The sequence below is a fragment of the Peromyscus californicus genome, unplaced genomic scaffold (assembly GCF_007827085.1).
Source record: "Peromyscus californicus insignis strain IS unplaced genomic scaffold, ASM782708v3 Scaffold_6__1_contigs__length_162567912, whole genome shotgun sequence".
Classification (NCBI taxonomy): Eukaryota; Metazoa; Chordata; class Mammalia; order Rodentia; family Cricetidae; genus Peromyscus; species Peromyscus californicus.
This window is the reverse complement of record NW_026294584.1, coordinates 6,399,460-6,427,089: the sequence shown is the minus strand read 5'-3', so window position 1 is coordinate 6,427,089 and position 27,630 is coordinate 6,399,460. Positions and strand designations below refer to the sequence as shown.

Genomic DNA, 27,630 nt, shown 5'->3' with positions numbered 1-27,630 from the left:
AGAGTCATCACTCAATGACTGAGATGTGCACACTAACTTTGACAGCTATGTAGGTGAATACTCTTTTAATGTAATAGCAAAACCAAGTATGTATGTGTCTCATTCACATAACTGCCAAGGTTAGTAATAATTAAGTCACCCTTATATTTTTTGTATTGGAGTAGGGGGAAGTACAAAAATTTTAAAAGAATTGCTTCATCCACCATAGACCGCATGAAAACTCAGTATCACATATAGAACATTTAGTACACAGAGAAACTAGATACTATGCTAGAAACTAGATACTATGAATTTGTGTGATTTGGACAGATTATTTAATTTATTTATTTCTTAGTTTCCTCATAATGTAAAGATTAGATATTTTGAGCCATATGAATTTAGCTCAATTATAGGCAAAACATATCAATGACATTTTAATATGGTCTGTCTTTACCTCGTGAATTATAACAACTATGAAATGTGAGTTTGAACAATGTGGACACACAGAAACCATTCAGCAAGTGCTCACTGTTAGTATTTTAGAAATAGACCCCTCATGTCAGAGTGAAAACTGTGATTTCATTTCCTTCCCACACTGCTCCAAGTCTTCCTTCAGGTCTTAGCTGTCTAATACAGTGAGATGACAGTAACTCACAATATTACATGACACTTCTTTTCCTGTTATTAATCAGTTGTTGTTTTTATTTCTTCTGCATTAAACCCTTCCTTCAAACGTAGACTTTTGTCTCCTCCCCACACTTCCTTGAACCTGTACTGGTTCTCAGTGAGACAGTATGCTCGGAAGCATGATGACTATGGAGGGAGTGGCCAGCCTCATTCTGCCTAGATCTGAGACTCCACTGTACAGGAGGGAATTCTTTTTTGGTACAGTAAATCTGGCCAAATGTCCATGACACTAACAATCGTTTTTGTTTTGCTGAATGGACTTGTGCCCTTTCCCACTGCCTTCTTAATATTTACCTCCATCCTCGTAGGCAAGCATCATGCTGCACTGTGTCCAGAGAAGCTTGTATTTGCAGGGGGTGGTGGTTACTGCAGAGACTCATAACTGATGAAAGTGCTGAGAATGAGTAAATGCTCAGTGCTGGCTCAGCCTTGAAAGAGGCATCTTTATCACTCCCTTTAAATCTTTCCCAGAACTTGCAACCTACCTATCCCTTCATTTGTAAGTTACGCCATTAAATAAATCTCTCTTTTAACTATGTGGAGTGGCCTTAATAATTTCACCGATATAGTTTCATTTTGTTCTTTGGTGCTCAGGATTGAGCCCAGGCATCATTCATGCTAATCATTTGTCCTACTCTGATGAAGCCCAGCTGAACAGCTTCTTTAAATAACTAAAATTGAGATGGGTAGAATGTTTATATGAAAAAAATCGTTTTGCCTTAAATAAACCACACAGATTCTGGTGTTGGGTGTTTTGTCTCCAGATGCGGACACACATGGTGTGCAGCATCAACTCTTGCTTCACCTTCAGGTGGAATCCATTCTCCCCTCCATCTTCGCTTTTATGCTTCCTCTTTCTTGATTCTGGTTCCATATTGCCCCATTTCATTTTGTAAAAGATTACACAGGTATCTCACATTTCAGAACAGTGTGCATGTGGTATCTTGACATCAATCTCAACTATCATTCTTCAGGAGCCCTTCACTCTACAGTCCTTTTTGAGCCAAGATCACTCATTGACCTGGACTTCAGGTTAGGCTGACTGGTCAGAACTCCCCAAACATCTGTCTGTCCCTCCATGGCTGAGATTACAAGTCTAAGCTACTGTGGCAGGCATTTCACATGGGTACTGGGCACTGAGCTTAGATCCTCATGTCTGCTGGCCAATAGATCACTAACTGAGCTATCTGAACAATCCCTAACCACTACCAATTTAGTGTTCATCAGCCAGGAAGCATTTCATTTCATCTTCCCTTTATATCTGTTTTCTGCCTGACCTCTAAGGAATTATACTCTTTCTTCCTGTTTCTTCATAAAAACCTACCTCTTTTCCTTTCTGTTTCTCCTTGCCGGTGACTATGCACAATTCTGTAGTATGCAATCCTGATCCTCTGGACACTCAACCCCTACAAGGCAGCGTGTTTGTTTAGTTTTATCTGTAACCTCCCAGCAATCACTAAATCTATCTGAACTCTGACCTTTGAATATAGACTGATGTTCACATCAAGCCAGTTACAAAACTTCTGTGTCTGTCTTTCACTTCTTTGGGTATGTATTTGCATCAACAAGCCAGTTGGACATCTTATGGTATGTCACATTTATTCCTCTCCCTCTAATTTCGTCCCTCTATCTAAAATACTAATGCAACCAGAAATCCATCAGTTTTTCTAAAGCTTCACCATTTTAGTCCTTTTGCTATATAATGGGCCTGTAAACAAAGGCATTTTTATAAGTGTAATTTTAAACTCTTTTCTGTAAAGGTTCTCTCCCACAATGCTTATTCTTTTGCAGATTTCATGTCTTTGCTTCCTAACCACATCCATTTTAGGATCATAGTGTTCAAGGTTACATCATTTATTCTCCAATTTTTCCTATTGGCTACTTAAGATGGAATGCTGATTCAATGTCTTAACAATATAAAATGGATTGAATAATATCGTATTTGTTTATGAAAATTAAATTAATTTTTATATGTGAAGATCTTAATAATACCATTAGTCATTTGATGGCATTGATCTTAAAATGTGTGTTCCTTATATCTTACTGAAGACAATATACAAACTTTTTTTTACGTCACCAACTAGTTATTCTTCTTCATAGTGTTTAAAACTTCTCAAATCTAAGCACACATTGTTTTATACCTACCTCTCTTATTATTCTAATAATCCTAAGTTCTTTACCTTTTAATATTATATAATAAATTTTGATCATTTTCATCTCCCCCAGTTCCACCTCCTCCCAGATCCTACCATCCTATCCACCACCCTATCCACCCAACTTCATTCTCTCTCTCTCTCTCTCAAGTGAAAATTAAAACAAAGAAACAAAATAAAATCTGTAAGACAAAACAAAATAACATAAATCAAATCAAGCCAAATAAAAAGTGCACAATGAAACATGGAGCCCATTTTGTGTGGCCAACACCTTCTTGGCATGGGACCTATCCTGGTGTGTAGTTTAAATACTCAGTAAACTCCATTGGAGAAAAGTGATTTTTATTTTCTTCCCCAGCAGATATCAATTGTAAATAGCTTTTTAGTTAGGGAAGGGACTTTGTGTCCACTCCTCTTTCTCTGGGCTGTAGTTTGTGTTTAGTTTCATCTTTTGTAAGTCTTTGCATGCTGCCCCATTCTCTGTGAGTTTCTCTGCACATATGCCCTGCTGTGTCTGAAGACACTGTTTCCTTGGAGTCATATCCGACCTTTTTTTACAACCTTTCTACCTCGTCTTCCACATAGACCTCCAGCCTTTCCCTCTCCATTGCGTTTACCTTAGTCCCACAGCTTCTTCCTTACTGTTAGTTAGTCCCTTTGAAATTTTCAACACAATCCTTTATAAGCTTTTCAAATTATACAATTCTTCAAAATAAAACAAAATTTCACTGTGTCTTCCTGAATTTTTATGAATAATCTATATTTTCTTCCTATACAACATTTATTTTTCATAGTATACAAAACTTTATCCTATGTTCTCACAGGTCTGTCCATTTTTTTCTACAAGATATACATTTTCTTAGATATTTCTTACACTTACCGAGAAAAATTTTATTTTGTTCCCAATTATTCATTCTACAGATTATATAAAATTCTCTTTTTATGAGTTCTCATTATGACCTCAGGGAAAATTATTAAATATTTTATACAAAATGGTGTTAGTACTCACACACCACTCAAGAACATTTATGTGAACTAATTTTGTTACATAAAGAAAAGATTAATTAATCAGTATGCAGCCATGGTTCTTGTTAATCTATAATGCCACATCCTGGAAGATTGTGACCAGTCCATGCGTTAACACAGACAGTGCTCCGCAATGATCCAGGTGGAAATCACAAGTGACAAGACAGGAAAGGGCTGGAGCGGTGGCAGGTCCATCTCCTCCTCAGCCCACACCCTTCTCTGTCATTCTACATCAATAATACTACCAAGGAAAATCAGCTAGTCCATTGAAGGGGTTATTTTTCAATTTAAAAAAGGTATATATAATATGTAAATAGCACGTATATTTTCATACTTGTATTGCATAATATAACATATATTTTCATTAAATGCAAACAGTTGGAGAAATGTAATGTAAGAGATGATTATATAATTGTCGAGCAACATAGTGTGTGTGCATGTGTGTATAGGAATTCTCGCCTTCAATACTCTACATAGTGAGAGGGCAGTAAAATAGTTTAGTGAGAGTATCTTTCAATTTAAAGACTTAGCATTTGTAACAAAAGAAAATAAAACCACAAAGTGGTAACTTCTATTCATGAAAAACTATATTTGAAGTTAATTTTTATGTTAATTCCATTAAGCTAACCTTCCTGCGAATGCAAATAACATTTGCTCATATCTCTTTGCTGCCGTACAGTTACTATCTGTCTAGGTTGCTAGAATCAAAACCAATCTGGGAGCTGAGGCCAGTGCTCCTGACTATGGCACTTGGCCACAGTTAATTGACAACTTCTCAACTGAACATGTGTGCCTCCGGGCAGGGCAGGAACCCTCAAGTTCACAACAGTTCTTTCCTCACCCTTCACATTGTTCTGGAAAGCTTTATTTCATTTGTGACCTCTTTTTCCAAACTGCTGATACCATTTTAATTTTCCAGCTATCCTTTAGGAGAGTAGATAAGGCTTCCCACAATGTATCACTTCATTAAAATTTCTTTGAATGTGAAGTTGATTAAAATGAACTAGGGTGAGAGATGATTATGAGCATATCCATCTTCTTAAATCATTTCAATTTGATTTAAAGTTTCAATTTATTAATGTATGCCAAGATGTGTCCTATATAACATTTTCCCTGAAATTTAGACAGAACAAAATCCCAAGGTAAGTAAACACTGAATACATAATAGTAATGACTATTCACCTACTTAGAACAGGGGTTTTCCAGAGGTCCTCATTCAATAATAAACACTTTTTAACATGTATGCCTGCATAGATACATGCATTTTTTCTCATTGTTAATGAAAATACAACTTCTTTTATAAACATATCCTTATAAAATACACTATTTCTATTCAAAAGCATGCCAGTGTACTCTCCAAACATTAAGACAATTATTTCAACTAAACTGCATGACTATAACCTGAAGTTTTATCAAAATTTGATGTATTTAAGAATAGTAACATATTCATGTCCAATTCACATCATACTCATAAGGGTATCTGTGGGTTTCTTCTGCATTATACTGTGATGTTTCATACAGGCTTACTTCATCATGTGGGGCTGCAGTGATTCACAATCACCTTCCTATTCAAAGCACAAAATTACCAGGTAGCATAAAACAAGCATCCAGAACAACAATGACAAGAGGCATGAGAGAATAAGTAAATGCACAACAGGTTTTCTTGGTTGCTTGTACCTTTTTGATTGTCTTCTCAATAAGCATGTCTCCAACGGGCATGAGAATACCCCCAAACACAGCCAAGACTGCACCAATGACAGCTCCAGCGATGAGCCCACAGTTCCGATCACAGCCCATTTTCCTCGTGCAGGAGAAGAATCACGGTGGAGCACTTGTTTCTCACCAATTCCCAGGTGTGGTTACAGTGTTTCCTACGTGGCCTGATTCCACCATTAGAAAGAGGTCATAAACCAGAAGCTTAAATATCAGTACAAAAAGATCAAAGTACAAAGAGAACATGTCACTGAATCAGATAATTTTGCCAGCTAACAATAAACAAATATTTTTTGTTTGGCTCACCAAGCTGGTTTTCTACATCCTTCTCCCTCCTCTTGCTCCTAAAAACCCACCAGAAGCAGAAAATATCAAAGAGACTGCTTTTTCCCCCTTTTTAATTCTTCTGTTTTGAATTTTCCTCCTTGGGTGATTAACATACTGTAATCTTATCTAAGCAGAACCATATATACACATTCTCATTCTCATACTCCCTACCATACATGGGATACTCCTTTATACTCTCGCTCCCTCCCTACCTCTCCACCCAATCAGAACCATAAGCACTCTGCCAGGATTCTCCTGCAAACCAAATCTGGCTGGGCTGGCATACCCTGTCCACTAAGCCACCATGGCAATGATAACATACCTTACTCACGAACCAACAGCAATGAGTTTTGCAAGAAATAGTCTGGTGAGGCTCAGAAAGAATCAATACTTCAAATCATTTGTAGGCTACCTGTCAAAACAAGAAAGCAGAGGAACAACCCCTTATCAAATAATTAATACTAGTATATTTTGTTAATGTAATTGTAAATATTAGAAAATTCCATTTCTTTTCTGGTGTTTCTGTTTATGAAAGCATTCAAAAGACTTTTAAAAAGTGTGTATGGTCTATAATTTTATCACTAATGTTTTTTGATAGAATATAGGTTAAGGAACTTGATGAATACACGTGTTTTGTAAGTGTATAGATTTAATATTAGAATTTCATGTTGTTATTCTTAAAGATTCTTTTACATAACCAACTGTAGTACCATTCATTTTTTTCCTATGTAGGGATTCTTGTCAATTATTTTAAATAAGAGAGTATTGCTAATATGTACATCATGTAGTCAGCTTAATTTGCAACACCATATTTTATGTGGTTATTATGTAACATTGGAAGAAAACAATAGATAGAACCACTGGATCCTCCTGCAATAAAATTAATTCAGTCGTGTCACTTCTTATCAATATTTGAAGAGGAGGCTGGGATTCAACGACAGCGTGATGCTGATTTTTCACCTTCCTTAGTGGGCTGTCTCCTGTGGTTTGTACCTCATAACAATTTTGTTTCACACTAAAATGTCCATGGCCAAGAGGACCACAGACATCAGCAGAACTGAGAAAGGATGAGGCCCACAGAGAGCATTCTGACACACTTTGTATACAGACATATTTCAAAAGATGAAGGAGCACTAATGGTACAGATTCTTCATGATAGCTTCGCTCCTTCTGTAACCCTGCGCATCCCTTTACATTCAAGCTCACTACTTCAGGAAACTGTAAAGTCTGAGACTTTTCTTGACACACAATCTTTCTTCAAGTCCCCGAAGAACTTGTAAGAAGACTACACCATGCTGGAGTGCCTGCTGTAAACCAAGAATCCTATCTAGGAGGCAGCAATCACTGCAGAGGGACCCAGCTGGCACAGTGAAGATAAGACAACGCTGCAGATGAAATAACACCCGACCTTTCACCCTCCTTCCAGGTAACAACGAAGCAAAGATTCATTCTCTCTGTATCTTGACTTCTCTACTATTTCAAGTAAGATGTGAAGTGAAAGCAGCGTTTTCCTATGTGAGTAGCAGAAGTGTTCCTTCAGCCACTGCTGGTTCTTCTCCAGCTGTTGCCTGGGAGACTGAAAGGTACAGTGACTCTGATCACATGGCAGTGTGATAATCCAGAGACCTTGGCTCCAGACAGACTCTCTATCTGTCTAACACGTCTTAGAAATGTTTAAGAGAATTTCTTTAAGAAAGTGTACCTCTAGCAGTGTGACCCATGATCATAACTCTGGGACAGGAAATCCTGTGTGCTATAGAAGTTTGGCAAGTATAAATTAAATCTAAGTAAAAACACATAGTGAGTTACTGCTTTTGGAAAGTTATTTAATGCCTCATATGAACATCATTAAATTATTCATTAGGAGCAGGGAGATGGCTCAGTGTGTAAGTGCACTAGCTGCCAAGTCTTACAAGCTAATCCTTGGTACCTGCAAGGCAGAAACAGAGAACTGAACCCTGCAATTTTACACACACACACACACACACACACACACACACACACACACACACACACACACTTTAGTAAATAAATGCTAGAAATTATTCAGTAAAATCATTTCCAATTCTGACAAATAGAGTATAAAATGACCTTAAAATTCAATGTTATTGCTTCTGAACTTGGTGTACACATATTCACCCCTTGTTCAATTCTATGTTAAATACAGTTGTGAATATACATTTTCAGAATCATTCTTCCTTATTGAAGTATCCTAATGCACAACAGGAAAGCATTTCTATACAAGATAGAAAGGATATAGCATCTCTTGTAGCATCCAAGAAACAGAGCCTGCTCTGCAATGCCTAGAAATCAACCTTAGGGCCTCTGCATCAGGAGACTGGGTAATAGACAGATGTGGGTATGGTGTGAGTTCTGTCTGCTTCAAACTGAAGTGAGAAAGTACACATAACCCACTGGCATTGAGTCAGATTTCTTAGAAAACAGAAGTATAAAGAAATGTATTTTGTTGGATCATAGTTAAATATTAAGGTATTTATCTAACATGCTTTCAACCATGTGCTGATATTTGACAGAGTGGAAGAGGTTAGCTTGTTCACAGGTTCACATTTTTAGTGATTGATTCATTATCATTGCATTGTGTCATAATAACGGTTCTGAATTTGCCCTAAAAATGGGAAAAATACATGTTCCTTGGGTTCACTAATTATCACTTAGTGCCTTGACATTATGAGTAATGAATTCATAGTATAATCATATATTTTTCTCATGGTACATGAAATAAAACAGAATCTGTTTCATTGATCTGAGGACATAAATGCTCAGGTTAGCACATTCTAGTCATCAGCTTGGCCATCCATATTTATCTTCAGAGGAAAGCATAGACTTTTTTTAAACAACTTTCTGTGAATTTAGCTATTAAAGAATACAAAGTTTGGGTCTCATGAAATCACATTTTCTCAATAGCACAGCTGCTTATAGTTTACCATAGGTCATTTCATTTCTTATCTTAAATTAATTTTACTAAAATTCATTCTTTAGTGAAGACATTATTTGCAATAAGTTGTTTATGGATTAAAATACTGAAATTTAGAAGTCAAAGAATAACCAGGAGCAGAGAACTCTTTGGACTAATCTAAAAGAGGAGAGGCATGCAAGCTTTAAAATGGTATGAGTTACATACCTGTCTTGATTCCAGGGTAGATCAGCTGCTATGTCCTATCTGGTGAATAAAATACATACATACATCCCTTTTCCCGGACATATGAGTGGATTCTATAGCTTTCAATGTTTTTAAAAGAAACACGGGAAGCGGTCTTCCTTTTCTCTTCCAGTTGTCAGACTGACAGAATGCTTCTCTCATGGACTTTGAAACACAAGGCCCTTCCACTACATGGGGGGAAATTAGTAGAAGCTGAGAGACTGGGCAGAGCCTGAGGAAGGATGAACTATAAGCATCCTCCCTGGCAAATAGGCCAAACAGTAGAGCAAATTCTCCTGAGAATCTCTAATTATTCCCATGTGTGCTTCAAGCTGTGTTCCCTCGGAAACTCCACCCAGAAAAGGCCTGGCCCACAGGTAACACTTTCTCAGATGTGAACAGCGAAATGTGAAAATGTTTCAGAATCAGACCAGGACAGAGGGTTTTATTGTTTTCATCATCTACTGACAGTTTAAAACTCCTAGTCTACATGTAAAGCTCCTTCCGTTTATTTAATGTAGGAAACAAGGCCACACAACTCTGCAAAAACCATCAGTCTTTTCATGGAGAATTTTTCTACCCAAGAAAACAGCAGCACCTACCCATGATAACCTGATATGAAAATACCATGAGTGGTGACTGAATGAATAGCAGGTTGAGTATGAGTATAGTGTTTTTCAAAATTTCTTATGCCCTTTTCACACATTTACCCTCCACCATGTCTAATAGCATTTACAAAGTCATGATTCTATAAACACAGCACATACATTCAATCCAGACTAATACAGAGGGGTTCAGATGTCTGATAACACTTGATCATGCTGCAACAAAAGACCTAAGGCCAATCTTTAACTCTCAGGTTAATTGCACGTGTATTTTGGCATTAAACAAAAGCTCAGAGAAGAACTAACTGGTAGAAGAAAGGAAGAACTATGGCCTTGCTTTCAGCTTTGCCTCACAGTGGCTCTAAACCACCACTGGAGCACTCAAGGCTTCTGCAGAAAACTTAGGAATATCTTGATAAGGCGATCTCCAAAATCTTGTCCCATTTAAGTCACCAGAATCTTTTGTCTTTCTCATATGTCCATATATATGCAGACAAACATCTCAGCAAATATGTAAACAAACAAACCAGCATTTGTAATGTTGATGAATCATTTCACTTAATTAAACTTATCAAATCACAATAAAAAACTGGTCTTGGTGATAATCTTAAGTAAATAATAGAGAGATTGTGTTACACATGATACCCCAAAACCTGCAAAAGTAAGTCTGTCTTTTAGAGGCATAACCAGGGAGTACTACAGGCTTCAAGTGATTCCTTCAGACATATTGTCTTAAACTTAACAACAGGAAGAGTTCTTCAATGAGCAACAAAATCCAAGAACGTCTAGTGCTTTCCTAAGCCTGGGAATCAATTTTTATGACTTCTGTAAATTGAGTCCCTATCCATTGTTAGCAATGGATGGACCTAGCAATGACCTGGACTCTGTCTGTCTCCTTTAACCTTAGAAATGAAGTGAGACTGTGAAAGAAGCCACTGGTAAAATATAGATATATTTTTGTTTCTTTGTTTTTGAGACAGGGTTTCTTTGTGTAGCTTTGCACCATTCCTGGAACTCACTTGATAGCCCAGGCTGGCCTTAAATTCACAGAGATCCACCTGCCTCTGCCTCTCAAGTGCTGGGATTAAAGGCGTGCTCCACCACCACCCAGCAGTAAAAATATTTTTAATCATTTAACCCTAGGTAGGAATGTTATTAGTGTTCCTTTCTCTACCCCAAATTCAACTATAGTTAGAATATTTCTTCAAGGTCTTCAGACTTTAAAATCTGAAATTAGGATATAGGTATCTAGTTCTAGGTTTTCATACATTAGTTTGTGGTTCTGTTTTCTCTGAGTTTGTAAGAGATTAATTTAAGCAAGATTGCAAGTGTTCAGTAAAATCAAACATGATTTTAATAATAATAATAATCTCACTATAAAAAGTTGTTTTACACATAGTAAGTTTGGAGTATTACGCAATATTACTTTAAGCAACTATAATGTAGCAATAACTATTATTTCATGTTGCCTAATGACATGATTTAGGAAATTCCACTAAATATGATTATATAAAAATGGCATCAATATTTTCAAATTTCAATAAAATGCGTATGTGGGCTAGTTATGTCCTTAGACCATGCAACTTGAAGGTTTTAATAAGTTAATTATAACACCTTGGATCAAATCACAAAATAGTAACATAACTGGTTTCTTTAGGAAATCGAGAGCAAAACAGGCAAAAAATACAAATTTATTCAAATTGATTAAAAATAACCACAACTTTCATTAACGATAAGAGCAGAAACTAATTACTTTCAAAATAAATTCCAAAGTTTTTAGTACACTCTGTACAAATACCCATCCCATTGTTAACTTTAATATTTTTCTCAGGCCACCCTGTTATCTGATAATCTGAATTTGGTTTATTGTTCTGGTTTAATAATGATGTTGGTAGAAAGGATTTTTACATTATTGTTCATTTATAGACTCTAAAAGGCCCCTGGAAAACCAACTAGTAAAAATATTTTGGAGATTTTATTCTCACTTATTCAAAAAACAGTATTTATAGCAATGCTTTCTTACATTTTTAAAAGACATTACCAACTTAAAGCCATTTAAGAAAGGACTGAGAAGTCTTGGAATCCTCACATTTTCAAACATAATTCAAATTTATTATAAATGATTTATTTTATTAATAGTTATTTATAAAGTTTCTTTAATTAGATAGTTAATTTATCTAGAATGAGTTATCTATTCTTTAAACTCAGAATCACAATTTAGGGAAATAACTTACTAATATTTGAAACAAATTTTTGAATTTTCAAAGTCATTAATTTTCCTTTTTATTTTTACATTTAATACTAAGTTGTATACTAATATACACTAATTAAATTTTAGGTCATTGTTTGAAGTAACTCAGTCCTTGTAGCAAATAAAATATCTTTGTTCATTAAAGAAAAGTGCTGAGTAAATGTATATTTAATAAATGTATTGCTCCTAACCATACAGAGAAAAATCAAGTTCATCAAAAATTGTACACTGAAAATTCAACAACAAGCTAATAACACTGAAAAGTAACAAATAGTTAACAAACTGCATCCAAGACACACTGTTGGTATAAGATTTACAAGTCATTTATAAAAACCAATCTCACTGTATCAATGCTCATTAAAAATGTTCCTCATCGTAATTTAAATATCATTTAAATAGACAAGTTTAAATAAAACTCAAATTTGATTTTAAATTTAAATATTGACAAATGAATGTTGACAAATACATATGATATCAAGAATCATAAATAAAATGTCATTGGCCACTGGAAACAATTTTAATACTATTAAGCAGAAATGTAGGAAGACTGATAAACAACACATCATGAAATAAAGCCTAGGAACTTTAAGGCAGCACTGATTTTACTTAGTTGTTTTTACTTTTTTGGTATAAAAGTTGATTTTTAAATACTATCATCTCCTATTATTTGAAAGATAGAAAAACTTTTCATTTTTTTTTAATTTAAAGAAAAAACATCCAACTTACCTTTGGAAGAGTAAGGAACCATCCACCAACTGCTCCAATCATTTCAGAAAGCAGCTGGTAAGAAGAGAAGGTCCTCAGCACGAACCCCCCAGCCTGACCTCCTCATTACTTATGTGTGTGAGAGTTGAAATAAGCTTTAAAAAAACCTCAATGTCAGAGCTCAGTTTGTGGTTTGTTGCCAGCGGAATTGAGAAAAAAAAAAAGAGAAAAAAAGCAACGCATTACACTGATAGTTAAGCTCACAAGGGTCTATTTCTGGTGAAGACCCATCACCTACATCTTTTTTTTTTCTTGGCCATGTTCCCATCCAAGTAAGTCAGAGGCCACTGAGCGAGCTGAACTGATTAAGCGGGCCGCTCCTTCTACACTTTGTTTTCCAATGCAATCGGTATTCCAGATGCTGGACTGGAAGAGGGCAGAGAGTAAATGAGGGAACTCACTGGTCTGTCACAACTAAGTTGCAAATCTCAGCTCATAAAATGCAAAGAAGAGTCTTTTTCTATACTACAGAGGAGGAACCTGAAAGCACATTTGTACTGATAATTTGGAAAACAATTGGAAACTCTGTCAATCAACAGGGATGACAAACAGACTTTACAGAAAGGAAATGGCCCATTGTTCTACCTGGAAGTTAACTATTTATCATTTTTGTTGTTGTTGTTAATGTTGCTGACATTTATGAGGATGGTGCAATGATTCTCAAAAACCAAAAATGAAAAAAACAAAACCTAAAGATCTTCATCCAAAATAGAACTAGCAAAAACCACACAAATCTAATTACTACTGAGCATGGTGTCTCAGTGCAAAAAGTATATGCACCTCAGTCACCCTCAGTGGAACTAATCATACGTGTGCCTAAGCAAACAGAAAACCTTGCAAATCATACATGTGCCTAAGCAAACAGAAGACCTTGCAAATCATACATGTGCCTAACCAAACAGAAGACCTTGCAAATCATACATGTGCCTAACCAAACAGAAGACCTTACAAATCATATGTGTGCCTAAGCAAACAGAAGACCTTGCAAATCATATGTGTGCCTAAGCAAACAGAAGACCTTGCACTTGGGACAAGCCAGACTCTCAAAATAAAGACTCCTCTCACAAGACCCAAGGGTCAGACAGGCAACACCTCCAGAGCGTTACTCTGGCCTCAAGCTGGCAAGCTTGCTAGAAAACCCATCTGCAAGTCTCTTTTAAAATTAAGCTACCTAAGAGGCATGGGCAGGGATATATTTAGCAGACAGACTCAGGTTTAAGCCAGTCTTTGGCCTTATATTGTGCCTGCTGTCTCTTGTGGGCCTGTCTCACATACTGGGGTGAAATATCACTGGAGAAAGCCCTCAACCTCCTTGTTCATATTAAGCTTTGCCAAGTTTTCCAAGGAGACTGTGCTCGGTACATTCATTTAACTATTAACAAAAGGCCATTTCTATTAATTGGATTTTCACTTTGATTTCAAACCACTTACTTGGGAAGAAAGTTGAAACTATCTTGTGTAACCTCAATATAAATAAATTATCCTTTTCATTTCGAAAGAATTACATAGAGATTCCAGGAAAGGAAGCTGTATACAATCCTCTTACAACTGTGACCATTCTATTGTCATTGCTTGCTATGACAAGGAGGATAAAGACTATCTTAATAAATATTTTGATTGAGATTGTATACTTTTAAAATATCTATTATGGACTTCATTCTTTGTTGATATAAATTTATTTTTATCAAATTTAATTCTCATGTCTATAAATACCAACATGATAATCTAGAAATAGCTTTTCAACACAAAGGCAGATAAGGCCAGTCTTAAAGACAATATTGAACACTAATAGAATATGAACATTAACAGAAAAGTTATTTCCTGACAATAGATGCCTAAATGAACACTGCATTCACTTGGATTGCTTTTTAATCAGCAGTTCAATATCCTCTTCTGGTTGTCTCTGGAGAGCAAAATGTTACACATTCCGTTGAACCGGCTAAAGAATCAAATTTACACTCTGAGAGGCGTCTGGTGAGTGTTCAGCCCCATAGCCAACAGTGATCAAGGAACTTGCTATTCAATAGTCAAAAAGCACACAGTGGAATCAAATCCACAACATGAATGTCAAGAAAATACAACCTGAGCAATAAGTCATTTAAAAGTATGTATGTCCATTTAAAAGTCAAGACTCAGGTTATATATGAATGTGTGTATTTATGGAGAGAAAGGGTATGTGTGTATACGTGTGTGTGTTGTGTGTGTGTGTGTGTGTGTGTGTGTGTGTGTGTGTTCGCGTGTGTGCGCGCGTGTGCATGCGCTCATATATGGCCATGAACATATCCATGCGGGTGTATGTGTCCATATATATGAATGTCTATGGAGAATAGAGGACAACCCTGGGTATTAGCCATCTTTAGATGCTGTCCACTTCCTATTTTGTTTGTTTCTTTGAGAAGGTCTTTCACTGACATTGGGGACTCAGTGTCTAGGCTAGAAGGACTGGCCATAAAGCCTCAGGTATCTCCGCTTTGCCACCTCCCCAGCACTGGGAGTAGAAACATCAAGCCTGGACTTTTTACATGGATTCTGGGAAGAGGACTCAGATCCTCAAACACTTTCCTAGCTGAGCTATCTCACCAGGCCCAGGTTTTTATTCTTTAAGGTAATTTAACAGTATTTGTAGCTGATGTGCTCTAGATGAACTATACTGAGCCTTATAGATATCCACTACAACAATAAATAAACAGATATGAATGGCAGAACAGAAGCATCAGTGGATATAAGTCATTTCAGGTTCAATTCTTTGAGAAGTCTTATTGCTAAGAGAACCCAGTCAGACATGTTTGCATCTTGTTCTTGCTAGAGAAGAATTAACCTGAGTGTGCATTGAGTATTAAGTAACAATCACTATGGTCTGTTTTTGTTTGTTTTGTTCTGCAGTTTTGTCAAGTTGTACATGAAAATCCAAATCTATATACAGTAGGGAAGCAGAAAACTTTTGACATTTAAGATTTTAAAAAATGTTTAACTAAAAAGGTTACTTGTTAAAAAATATTTCTTTAAACTACAGAATTTAGTATTTTTTTATTCATTAACTTCCTGTCATTTGCTTTTAAAGGTTAAGTCATGGTTACAATGCTTCTCTTTGCTTTAAGATTATGGAAATAATATGCTTTACCCAACACTCGATGACTTTTTAAAAATCCTTCATGGCAGTGCTTTAGACAGCTGATTCATGCACTTCAAAATTTGTGAAAAGAGGAAGTGCAACAAGTTGAGTAACACAAATATTGGGACATATTTGAGAGCCAGATGACAGATGAATTACAATAATTCTCGAAGAGGGGTCACATGACTCATGTCTAAGTCCCACTTTATTCACAATAGGATCTGAAACCAAGCAAGACTTGTGTCGCTGATGTCTTTTTTCAGTGGAAGAGGAAGCCCATACACCTACACTCTCAAGCTGAATGAAAATCATACGGTGGATATAATATTTATAATGTATGGTTATATAAAAATCCAGGTTCTTGGTGAGTCACAATAGTTGACAACTGTTTGTGGAATTTGAGTTGTTTTCTCTGACACTTCAACAAATGAAAAGCAGCATTTCTGTATAACTTGGATTATAATTTTAGATTGTATAGGTAATAAAAATTCTTAATATTAAGATAGTCATAAACTGACAGTATTGACACATTGGGCATTTACTGTCTGCTAGACACTGATCTACTTCATTTGGATCCCTTCAGGGGCCCACCAAGCCACCTCACTAGACTCTTCAGAAAACTCTGTTTCCAGAGTGATGTTTGTCAAAGCAAAGCTTAAATCCTTTTTTTCTGGGGAAGAAATGATGAATAGGCCAGCTAGATGGCTTATGGGCAAAAGCACTTACAACGCAAACCCAAGAGAGTGAGTTTAATCCCTGGAAACTATGGTAGAAGTTGGAAGCAGACAGTCAAACGCTGCCCTCTGACCTCCACATACGAGCCATGGCACACATGCCCCACCCCGGTCATACACAATGATAACACATTAAATCAAATAAATGATAATATGTTCTTAATAGCTATCTTTATATATTCTACTAAATTACATGTTTAGAAATTGAATAAGATCAAAATGATCTGATATTATATTAGGAGGAAAATTATGTATGCATATTACAAACAATGAACAGGTAGTAACTAATAATCAAGTAGGATAAAATTGCATTCTAATGTTCTATAAATTATAACAAAATATTGATTAACAAAGTAATTCTAAGGAAACCATTTATTACTTAATATTCAAATAACAATAAAGAATATTCACACAGACCTATTTTACACATGTGTAATATATGCATACATATGTAGAATATGAACATACACCTATGTTTTTCAACTTGTTTGTTTACTTAATAGGAATATTGAACATATGTTTCATTGGTATTGAACACTTGTTTCATTAGTAAACAGAACATTAATATGTTGTAGTGCAATTCTAATAAAATGTTGAAAACATAAATGAGATTGCTAATATTACTTTCAAAAGAAAATTCCAAGGGTCCCCTCAAATACAAAATGCAGACTATAAAGGCAAGTTGTAGATTTATATCATATGACCCAAATGAATCAAAAGAGAGTGTGACATAGCATCCCACATTAAAAACACAAAATAACCTTACTTACATGCTTAATAGAAGCCTTGGTAGGAGCTGTGCCTAAATGAGAAAGAATGAACAGATAACACCTCTGTATTTGGAGAAACATCTCATGTGGGCACGGCTAGGTCAATATGCAAATCTCATGAAGCAGTGAAAAGTATTGGCAGACTCGACTCTTACGTGAACAGTTTGCTAATATGACTTAACTCTCTGAGGAGAGGAAAAGGAAAGTCAATGTCTAAGCTATGGCTTAAAAAGAAAACAACTAAGGAAATGTTAATTTCAACATAATTTGTCAGGATGCCATATTTGTTCATATGCTACATGGGAGACCATAAGGAGAAAATTTTAAAAATTCTGGTAAAACAATTATTTCACAGCAGAATATGTTGAAATAGAAGAACACAGCCCCAATCAACAGTTAAACCAAGTGTTGAGTATATAATGAATGGAAAACAAGGAACACTGAAGATTTACATGGCAGAAAGTCAAAACATTTATTGTGATTGAAGACAAACAAATGTTCATGTTGAGGTATTTTGTGGCAGACCTAGGCTACAGCAGAGTTCCTGAAGTGGGGTGTTAAAAAGGAAGTTAATAAAACATACATTTGAAAAAAAAATTTGTGGTTTCCTCTGCACTGGCCCTTGTGTTATACAAAATAATATGCTTTGTGATTCTAAAATAACATCACAATTTTTATGTTGTTTAAACAGTAATAGAATTGAAGCACATGATAAATGCATTCAAACAGAAAGAGCTGACATTTGATTAAACATTAGATGGTGGCTTTGTTCCATTTATTAAGTGTCCTTAGTGAGACTGACCAGTATGTGTTAAAAAAAAAAAAGAAAGAAAAACAAAACAAAAATGCATAAATGACATAGATATGTGTGTCTTATGTTTAAAGACTCAAGAACAGCATTCAGTTTCTGAAAGAGTTAAACACATATACAGGCACACAAGCAGAATCACTGACCGTTCCCAAGGCCATGGATGGAAACTTAATTAGATTTCCTTGTAAAGCCAAGGGAGATGTATTCCAAGAAGCATCTGACAAAACAATAGCTCATTTCACATTTCACCACATAGAAAATAATATGTCTTTGATGCTTTTTGTTGTTGAATGAAGAAGCGTGATCCTCCTGCTCTGACATTCACAGAACCACTTGGCATGCACACTGCCCCTGAGCAACACAGCAGCTTCAGGTGGTGGTTTTATATGTAAAGCAACCTCCCAGTGAAATAAAGCCTCATTTCTCCAGATTGGCTCTTGAAGATCTATTCTTAGAAAAACCAATTACTTACGTCTTTCAAGAAACTGCTAACTTCTCAAACCAAACCCCAGAGATCTTGAAATAGTATGTTTAGGGGACCAGGGGGTTGATTCAGCAGTTAAGAGCACTTGTTGCTCTTGCAGAGGATCTGGGTTGGTTACTAGCAACTGCAATGGTAGTTCCCAGTCATCCAAAACTCTAGCTCCAAGGGATCTGATACCTTCTTCTAACCTCCATGTGCACCAGGCACACACTTGGTGCAATACATATATGCAAGCAAAACAGTCATATACACAAAATACATAAATCTTAGAAAAACAATGTGCTTAGGATTTTTAATCATCCATCACATAAAAGCGGGAACATCTTCTACTCTAAGAATTTTGTTTTCGGTTTCAACAAAGTATAGTCAAATACTTTGCAAACTATATAGGTATATATGTTATATTGATATAATGTTGCAGAAACATATAAAATGTATAGAATGGTTATCATATATGTCATAAAACCTTCAGAACAAAATGTTTTTCTTGGAATGCTATGAATTATTTAGATGTCTGTTTCATATTTTTATTAATATACCCTGGAAAACATTAGACTCCAGAAGACTAAGAAGTGGAGGCTACCGGAATATGATGCACATGACACACAGACTATAAGTTCAGAATCATCCTAAAATACAGAAGCCTACCATTGCCTGTGTGTTCTTTGCAGTGGATGTAGTTTGGATGAAAGAATTTCAAACTTTGCAAAGAAGAGAAAATGTTCATTTTGAAATCTCCACAATTAAACAGTGGATAACAGAAGTTTAACTAATTCATTCACCCTTGTTTTGGCTCTGACTCCATAGCAGAAACATTAATGTTTGCTTCACATTCTTGAGCAATGACAGTGATTTGGGCATTACACCTTGTGGGCCTCAGAGAAAGAATCACCTTTCTGTCTCTTTGGGGTAGGTTCAGGCATCATGAATCCTGTTTGTACACCAGTGTCCCAGTGTCTGCGAACTTCATTGTGACTATTTCCTTCCATACTCCTACATGTAACTTTTCTCTTTTGTTCCTGGCTATAACTTAAGTAAACAGCAGTAGGCTGTGAAACTTTATGAGCTATGGAATGTCACTTTCAAACGACTCTACTAGTGAACAAGTTCTGTGACTTTTGCACTGCTTGAGGAGAACAAAGTTCATGTTAGACTTTCAGGATGCAGCTGTTTTCGGCATCTGGAAGCTTGCAGTCTTTCAGCTAACTACAAGTTAGCATACCACCCTAATAACCATTCTATTCTCTATTGCCTTCAGCTCACAGGTGAAAGTATAAAGTAAGATGCTCATGGACTCAGAATATACTTTGTGGTGCTCTGTAATACTGTCTTCGTTAGCAATATAATGTTTTGAATATGTTAAGGATGTCAATTGTCTTTTCAAGCTTTATGTATAAGGCTGATAGCACCATTCTCCATGTGTTCTAAGAACTAAAAATATTTTCTGGATGTGACTCAATATCATTGCTAGGCCTATTTTCCTCTCATTTTCTATAACTCCTTGGGGGAAATTTTGATAATAACACTAGTTGAAGGGAAGAGGATAAGAGTAAGTAATAATCTGAAGTAAAATAAATCAGTAGAAATATGATACTCACATTTTATGCAAACCTATTAAAAGCCATGAAGATGAGTATCCCAGAAGACAGAATCCATAGTTTCCAGAATGGTCTTAGCTCCTTGTCCTTTTTCTCCTTCGCTGCCTTACGTTCACTGTGTTCCTTTTGACTATTTGATATCTTGTTTTGAATTTAATTTTATTTCAAAAATGACATCTGCTTTAAAGCATGTGAATTTGGAATTGTGTCCAAAACATTATATTACAATTCCACATACATGAGCACAAGTTCTTAAGTTAGAGGAAACTGTAAGTTCCTGTAGTCCTTGACTCCTTTTATAGACATACTCCTTTTATCTATTTAACAGATGTTTCTTTTACTGGTCTCTGACTTCCAGTGGCAGCTCACCACATCTAATAGTGTGAAACACGTTTTAGCCAAAACTGCAGCTTGTTTTGTTGCTACCTGTCTTGACCTCATACATGTCACTCTATTCTAAAAAAATATGAAATTCTTCAAATGGTCAAAAATTTAAAATTGAACGTGGAATTAAATTTGTGTTATTTACTGATCATTTTCTGGCTTATCTGGTATGTCATTTGGGTGAAGGGAAACCACTGTGGTAATATTTTCTTTGATGTATTTTGGGGCAAATTAATGACATGAAGAACCTTTCTTTCTGTTTATAAAATGACTGTCCATGACTGTATCACACATTCCATTTTCATCTAATCCTATGTGAATAAAATTAAAATAGAACAATGGCATATAATCTACTTTAGAAGAATATAATGGATGAATTGTTTCAAACATTTGCTTTAATATATAAAGATAAAATTTATTCAATACATTTGCCCAAGTTAATCCATCACAATTCAGGAAGTCATGACCTTTAAAAAGGACCTCGCCGGGCGGTGGTGGCGCACGCCTTTAATCCCAGCACTCGGGAGGCAGAGCCAGGCGGATCTCTGTGAGTTCAAGGCCAGCCTGGACTACCAAGTGAGTTCCAGGAAAGGTGCAAAGCTACACAGAGAAACCCTGTCTCGAAAAACCAAAAAAAAAAAAAAGACCTCAATATTTTAAGATTTTTCTAGATAAAAGAAAGGTAATAACATTTTTTTCCAGGTTAATATTCTCCGATCTTTCATAAAGTAAGGAGAACTTCCTGTTCTAAAAGTCATGTGCCACTGGTTATCTTGCAGAGATGACTTTTGACACGGTGTGGAAAAGCATTGTCAAAATTTACGTTTTTTGGAAGTGGTGGCACACACCTTTAATCACAGCATTTGGGAGGCAGAGGCAGGCAGATCTCTATAAGTTCAAGGCCTGCCTGGTCTACAAGTTCTAGGACAGCAAGAGCTATGCAGAGGAACTGTGTCTCAAAAAAAAACCAAAACCAAAACAAACAAAAAACATTACTTTTAAAAAATATGCATGTGTATAAGTGCATGTGTGCGTGCAGATGCCCCTTCATGTGACAGTAAGACAGAAAGAAGTTGATGTGTGTCCTTCTCAATTCCTCTCTGCATCAGTTTTTGGGAGAAAGTCTCTCCTTGAACCCAGGGCTCATAGATTCTGCTGGTCTGGCTGGACAGAAAGCTGCAAGGATCTGTCTATGTATTATTCACTAGTGTTGGGGTTACAAATGTGGACCACTGTGCTGGCTTTTGAATGGGTGCTGAGATCTGAACCCCGGTCCTCTTGCTTGCACAGAAGAACTTCCTTAGCCTGATCACATATACTTAAAACAAACAAACAAACGAAAAACAACTAATTTGTAAACAATCATTTAATTCCCCTTGTGTGATCTAGAAGCTTGTTTGAAATAATGATTCTCTTTTTTTTTTTTTTTTAATTTGTTTTTTCAAGACAGGGTTTCTCTGTGTAGATTTGCGCCTTTACTGGAACTCACTCGGTAGCCCAGGTTGGCCTCGAACTCACAGAGATCCACCTGCTCTGCCTCCTGAGTGCTGGGATTAAAGGCATGCGCCACTACCGCCCGGCATGGTTCTCTCTTTTAAGAACAGGAGAAAAAGAGAAAAATATTTGTGTACATAATAAATTCTATAATATACATAATCTATAGGCATCAACATACAGTAAGATCCCATATGACAATATTGTAAAATTTTGTGTATTTTCAGAACACTTTGGTGTCTCTCCACAGAAATTGTATATTCCCAAGTTCAGTTTATGAGTAGCAAGGTAGAAGGTCACACAACAAGTTCCTTCAACATATTCGCTGGTAATTATTTTTCTAATTTGTACCATATATCCCAGTTTAAAACAGTAACCAGAACCTAATTTTGCCCCGTCCTACACTGAATGGATGCTAAATAGCCTAAGGATGAAGTTATGCATTTAAAAAGGCATGATTATGTTAAATGCTTGTCTTTTCTAGTTATCTGATACAAAATTTAAAAGAGTGGTAATTTTCCAGATGTAAGGTTTTTGGATTAGTAGACATAAAGCATGCCATGTCTACTATATGCAGGTATAGTTTGGCTTAAACAAAAACTGAATGTGTTAAATATATATCATATGGTTACTCCATATTAGAAAATATTTATAGGCATAGCTTGAATTTTTCCACTCTATAATATATTTGTTATATTTTGTATATATTGTTATATATACAATGCACAATGAATGACATACTCCTATAAAATATGCTTTCCCTAAATATTTTAAATGATCCTGTGTGCAAATTCTGTTTATGTATTAATCATCATATCTTGGATTAAAGGAGGTTTTCTAAAATTTGTTAAAATAATTAACTATATAAACCTTAAATGAATGTCATTAGTAAGTTGTTATACACATTGCTTTATTTTGGCCTATTGCAAGTCCTTTGTTTCCTGAATGGCCTGATTCTATAAGCTAATCTTCTGTCTCCATATAGACTGTCATACACATGTGTGACCTTGCGAGAACAGATGGAAACTTTTAGAGTGGCAAGTACCCTGAGCTGATAGTGATTTTGGGAAAAACAATGAGACACTAGCTACCAAATACTCCTCTGTGAAGGGAAGGCATCACTACAGCCTGTTCATTGGAATCCTTAAAAAAGTAATACATGAAAAAAACATATTGATCCTTATATTTATTGTAGAAAGTATACTCACCAAAAAGCAGTGTATAAAATGATAGGAGTGAAAATGAGCTACATGATGTTGGGCAGTCTTCTGAAACCTTTGATGGCATGCTAAAGGAGGCAGCAATATCAGCTAGCTCTTTGAACTTCATTGTAATCTGTTAACCGTCTAAACATGATTGTGAAGGGAGTGGGGGGCAGATGTTTGGGAGAAACCAGGAGGAGTGGAGGGAGGGAAAACTGTAATCAGGATGCATCATATGAGTTGTATGAGAAAAGAGTCTTTTGTTTTGTTTGTTTGTTTGTTTGTTTTTTCAAGACAGGGTTCCTCTGTGTAGCCCTGGCTGTCTTGTAACTTACTCTGTAGACCAGGATGGTCTTGAACTCAGTGATCCACCTGCCTCTGTTTTCTAAGTGCTGGAATTAAATGTGCCAGCCACAGCCAGGACACTATTTTTTATAAAAGGGGAAAATATTTACATAATGTATGATCTGCTTAGTGAATGTTCATTGGTATCTTATAGAGCCCTGGGTTAGGCTTTCAAAGGACAGTTATGTCAGGAAAACACCCCAAAGTTCTATGTTTACACTTGTCTCCCTCTGTGAGTTGAGGCTTATTACCATCTACAGAGACACCATCTAGCTGAGCTGGCACCCTAAGCAATTCGCAGATGTTGATCATCTGAGGAATCATAAATACAAAAAAAAGTATAAAAAATAGTGAAGGTATTAATTGTGGTGTTTTCTGTGAAAACCTGAGTCAAACTGCCACTTCTTCTCTCAAGAGAAATACTAATAGGGTAAAATCTTAAATATCAAAACAAAACGCATAAATGATGATGCCCAGGAGAAAAGAACAATAAGTGGAACCCTGTGTGGTCTGTCTCAGGAGAGCCTCTGCCTCTGCCTATGCTATTGATAGTGATAAACACAAAGTTGGAATTAATACAGAGATAAGGGAAGCACAGCACTCACCTGGGGAAGAGGTGCAAGGAAGAGCACAGCCCCTTTATGGTGTAAATGTGGAGAACAGCAAAGCTACTCTGGAATCTAACAGCAGAGCTAGCCACAGAAAGGCTCAGGCGTGAGGAGCTGCATAAACTAAAACATGCTGCCTTGAGGGCTACACAAACTAAGAGCAGAAGTCTCCAGGGTGCCTTTGCAATGACCTCCAAAATGTGCTCTCCAAATGAATTTGATTTCTAATACAGCTAATTACACAGTTATTGAAGATCTTAAGGAGAAATTATATAGCAATATACATGTGTATGGTCTGCAAATGAGTTTGTAATGTAAAAAATACATTTGTAGAATATTTAAACTATTAAGGAGTCAAATTTATAAAACCTTTGAAATAGCATCTAAATAGTATACTGTCCCAACTTTGCTTTCTCACAGTTTTAATGCACCATACCTGGTTCTCTCTATGTATCTCTATCTATATCTCTACCTATCTTATCATCTTCTACCTATCTATCTATATACTATATCTGTATCTATACATATGGAGAGAAAGAGAAGACAATAAGATAGCAAACAAGAGACACTGCAAATTTCATATAGGTATGATCTATTATAGATAGTTATTTTCATATTTGAGTCTATTGAAATACCATTTATCCTGGTTGCAAAAAAAAATGAAAATACTCAGACTATAGAAGGGATTATCTGAATATTCTTACCTGCAAAATATGGAGATTTAACAGAGTGCCAGCTAAGTTTGCATTCACTGATAACTTGGGTTGCCATAGCAAGCCCATAGTCACTGAGTTTCTAAGCAACCTAAGGCTCCACAGACTGCATATACTTAGGACGCCACTGGTCTTTCATCATCTTCAGAGAATAAATATTGCTGTTGTGCTACCAAACTCAATGAAGGATTCCTTGCTCGTCCAGCAGAGCCTCAAAGGTCCCTGTTTGGATAGCCTTGCAGTTATGAAACAGTATTTGCACTGGGAATTCTTTGAATATTTACAGTGCTAAGTGCATGAAATAAAGTATAGAAAATGATCAGTCCCTAGTATGCATTGGGCAGATAAGTACTAATAATTCAACAAACAAGGTGAAACACAATATCAAATTCTTCAGAGACACTCATTTGCATAATGCTGGAATTAATGATTTATTGATTTCATAGAAAATATGAATTGTAGCATTACTATACATTAAAACATTTCAACTTGTATTTAATAATTATAGCTTTAGGTAATCTGGATCATATAAAGTAAAATTATCTGGCATTGTGCACTCAAGTATAGCTTGTCTACAGTTTGTAAGTAATCATATTAGTTGCTCAAGGGACAAGGTGTGCTCAGCACTGGAAATATTCAAAGATTTAGATGCAAGTGAAGCTATGAGTTTTGGAAGATGATAGTATTAGCATTTTTTCCTCCAGTCTACAAATACATTGAGCCCTACATTCCCCCAGTGCACACGGAGGCTAATTATTCCTGCTGCCCTCTATTCAAATTCCCAAGGCCACATTGCCAACCACTTAATATAACCACAGTAAAGTGCAAATATTGCTGTGGATCATTTCATCACAATGCAAGTCATAACATAAAGCATCGTTAGTAAAATGATTGTATGTGACCAATAAAGCAACTGTGCCTGCAATTTTGCCTAATTCCAATACTTGATTTTGTATACTTTCTATTATCAGCAAATTATTACCATGAAAACATCTTAATGGTGATTTGCAAAGTGAAAACGACTCTTTAGTTTAATATTTTGGTGTTACTTATGTACCCTTTTGACTATTTCATCAATGTTTCAGCAGCTTATGTTAAATGAATTACATTGTAGTGATGAAACATCTAACTTGAGAAGATAAAAAGGTTGCAAAATCACCTCTCAAATAGTTCACAGACCTATTGAATTGCACCATGCCAGGAAAGTCAGCAACAGAGTGACTACCTATGACCTCTGCTTATTATTATCGGCCACCAGAAGCAGTGAAGAACATACTTCTTTCTGAAAGATTCCAAAGGCAATCACTCTGCTGCAAATTTTTAATAGGCTAAAGCCTTAGTAATAATATTTATTATGATTCCATCTTTAAAAAGAAAACGATGATCTGCAATTTGTCTTCTTAGGATAGATGAATGAAAAGGTGATAGATAGATAAATAGATAGATAGATAGATAGATAGATAGATAGATAGATAGATAGATAGATAGACTGATGGCAAATAGATGATAGGTATATATCAATTTGTACCTTTAACCCACTAAAGAAGTAGGTATATATCTACAAACATATTAAAGGGTTTGAATAATTTTAAATATTTCTGAATCATCTTTTCTCACTTAGTAACAGACATCACTGGAAAGATTACAGTAAAAATAGTAGAGCTGACCAAGTTTTTACTTTCTTTCTTAATTAAAAGTTTAAGTAGGATACCTGAATACATATACTTCCCATTCTTCCCCTCTCTGTGAGAAGAGAAAAACACTATTATGCTCTAAACTGTACAAGAACAAAGCAAATAATCCCATCAAAGCAAGAGCTTTTAGTTTTGCAGGCACAAATCTTGATCATCAAATCTTTAGGATAGGTAATGTTCAAAGAAGTAATTACCAGTTAGAAGTCCGATGACAGAGTACAAGGCCACAAGTGGAACTGTCAAAATGCAGTTGCAAGGTTACAGTGTCACACAGACAGCTCCGGTCCTGTTTGCCCCAAGTACCGGGTCAAATCACTACTGCTTGCTATATAGCCCCACCTCCAAGTATCCAAGAATGGCTGTGGAATTTTGATTGACACACCAGTGAGGCAGTGGCGCTTGCAAACCAAAGAAAGCTCAACACCCAGAGTTTGTTAACCTGTCCAGCTTGAAAATGAGCTGCTCTTTAAATGAAAGAAAGAAAAAGAAAGAAAGAAAGGAAGGAAGGAAGGAAGGAAGGAAGGAAGGAAGGAAGGAAGGAAGGAAGGAAGGATTACTCTATGACGTTTAAAAGAGCAGAGCAGCAGATCCCTCTCCAGGGAAAACCCCACTTATATCCTCACAGCAATTCCCTTGACTGCATCCTGTGTCTTAGTGATATGTAGGACATTATAATCATAATATTTATCTCAGAAAGATTTGTGTACTTGTCTTTGAGATGAAGAACTCTACATTCATGGATAGTGTTGTTTGTGAGGACAGCAATGGAGAAAGCTCTACAAATGACCAAGCTCAGATTGAAAATAATTTTGATCATCTTTTGTCACATATGAGACTGAAGATGATAATATTTGGTGAGTCTAATCTGCATGAATATATGTATATAAATATATATGTATCAAATAATATATTGTTATATATCAAATAAATACAAAAAATAAAATACTCTAAAACATGAGATCATTTTAGTATATGCTAAATAAGACCAAGTAGTCATGAATTTTCTCCTTAATCA

At 35.9% G+C, this 27,630-nt stretch overlaps 1 protein-coding gene across 3 annotated transcripts in view; it reads right to left on the bottom strand.

Moving 5' to 3' along the window:
* Positions 1-26,871, bottom strand: part of Cd36 (CD36 molecule) — a 49,992-nt gene extending 23,121 nt beyond the window's left edge. The window contains exons 1-3 of one of the 3 annotated variants that reach the window (XM_052719886.1): positions 26,810-26,871; positions 6,208-6,297; positions 5,523-5,725 (exon numbers count right to left, since the gene is read on the bottom strand). In XM_052719886.1, coding sequence (XP_052575846.1) covers positions 5,523-5,642 — 120 coding nt within the window. In that variant the 5' untranslated portion in view covers positions 5,643-5,725; positions 6,208-6,297; positions 26,810-26,871. Of the gene's footprint in view, positions 1-5,522; positions 5,726-6,207; positions 6,298-12,627; positions 12,976-17,282; positions 17,378-26,809 lie in introns of those variants that run through there. The other 2 variants (XM_052719885.1, XM_052719883.1) reach the window with 2 other exon arrangements.
* Between the last annotated feature and the right edge of the window lie 759 nt (positions 26,872-27,630).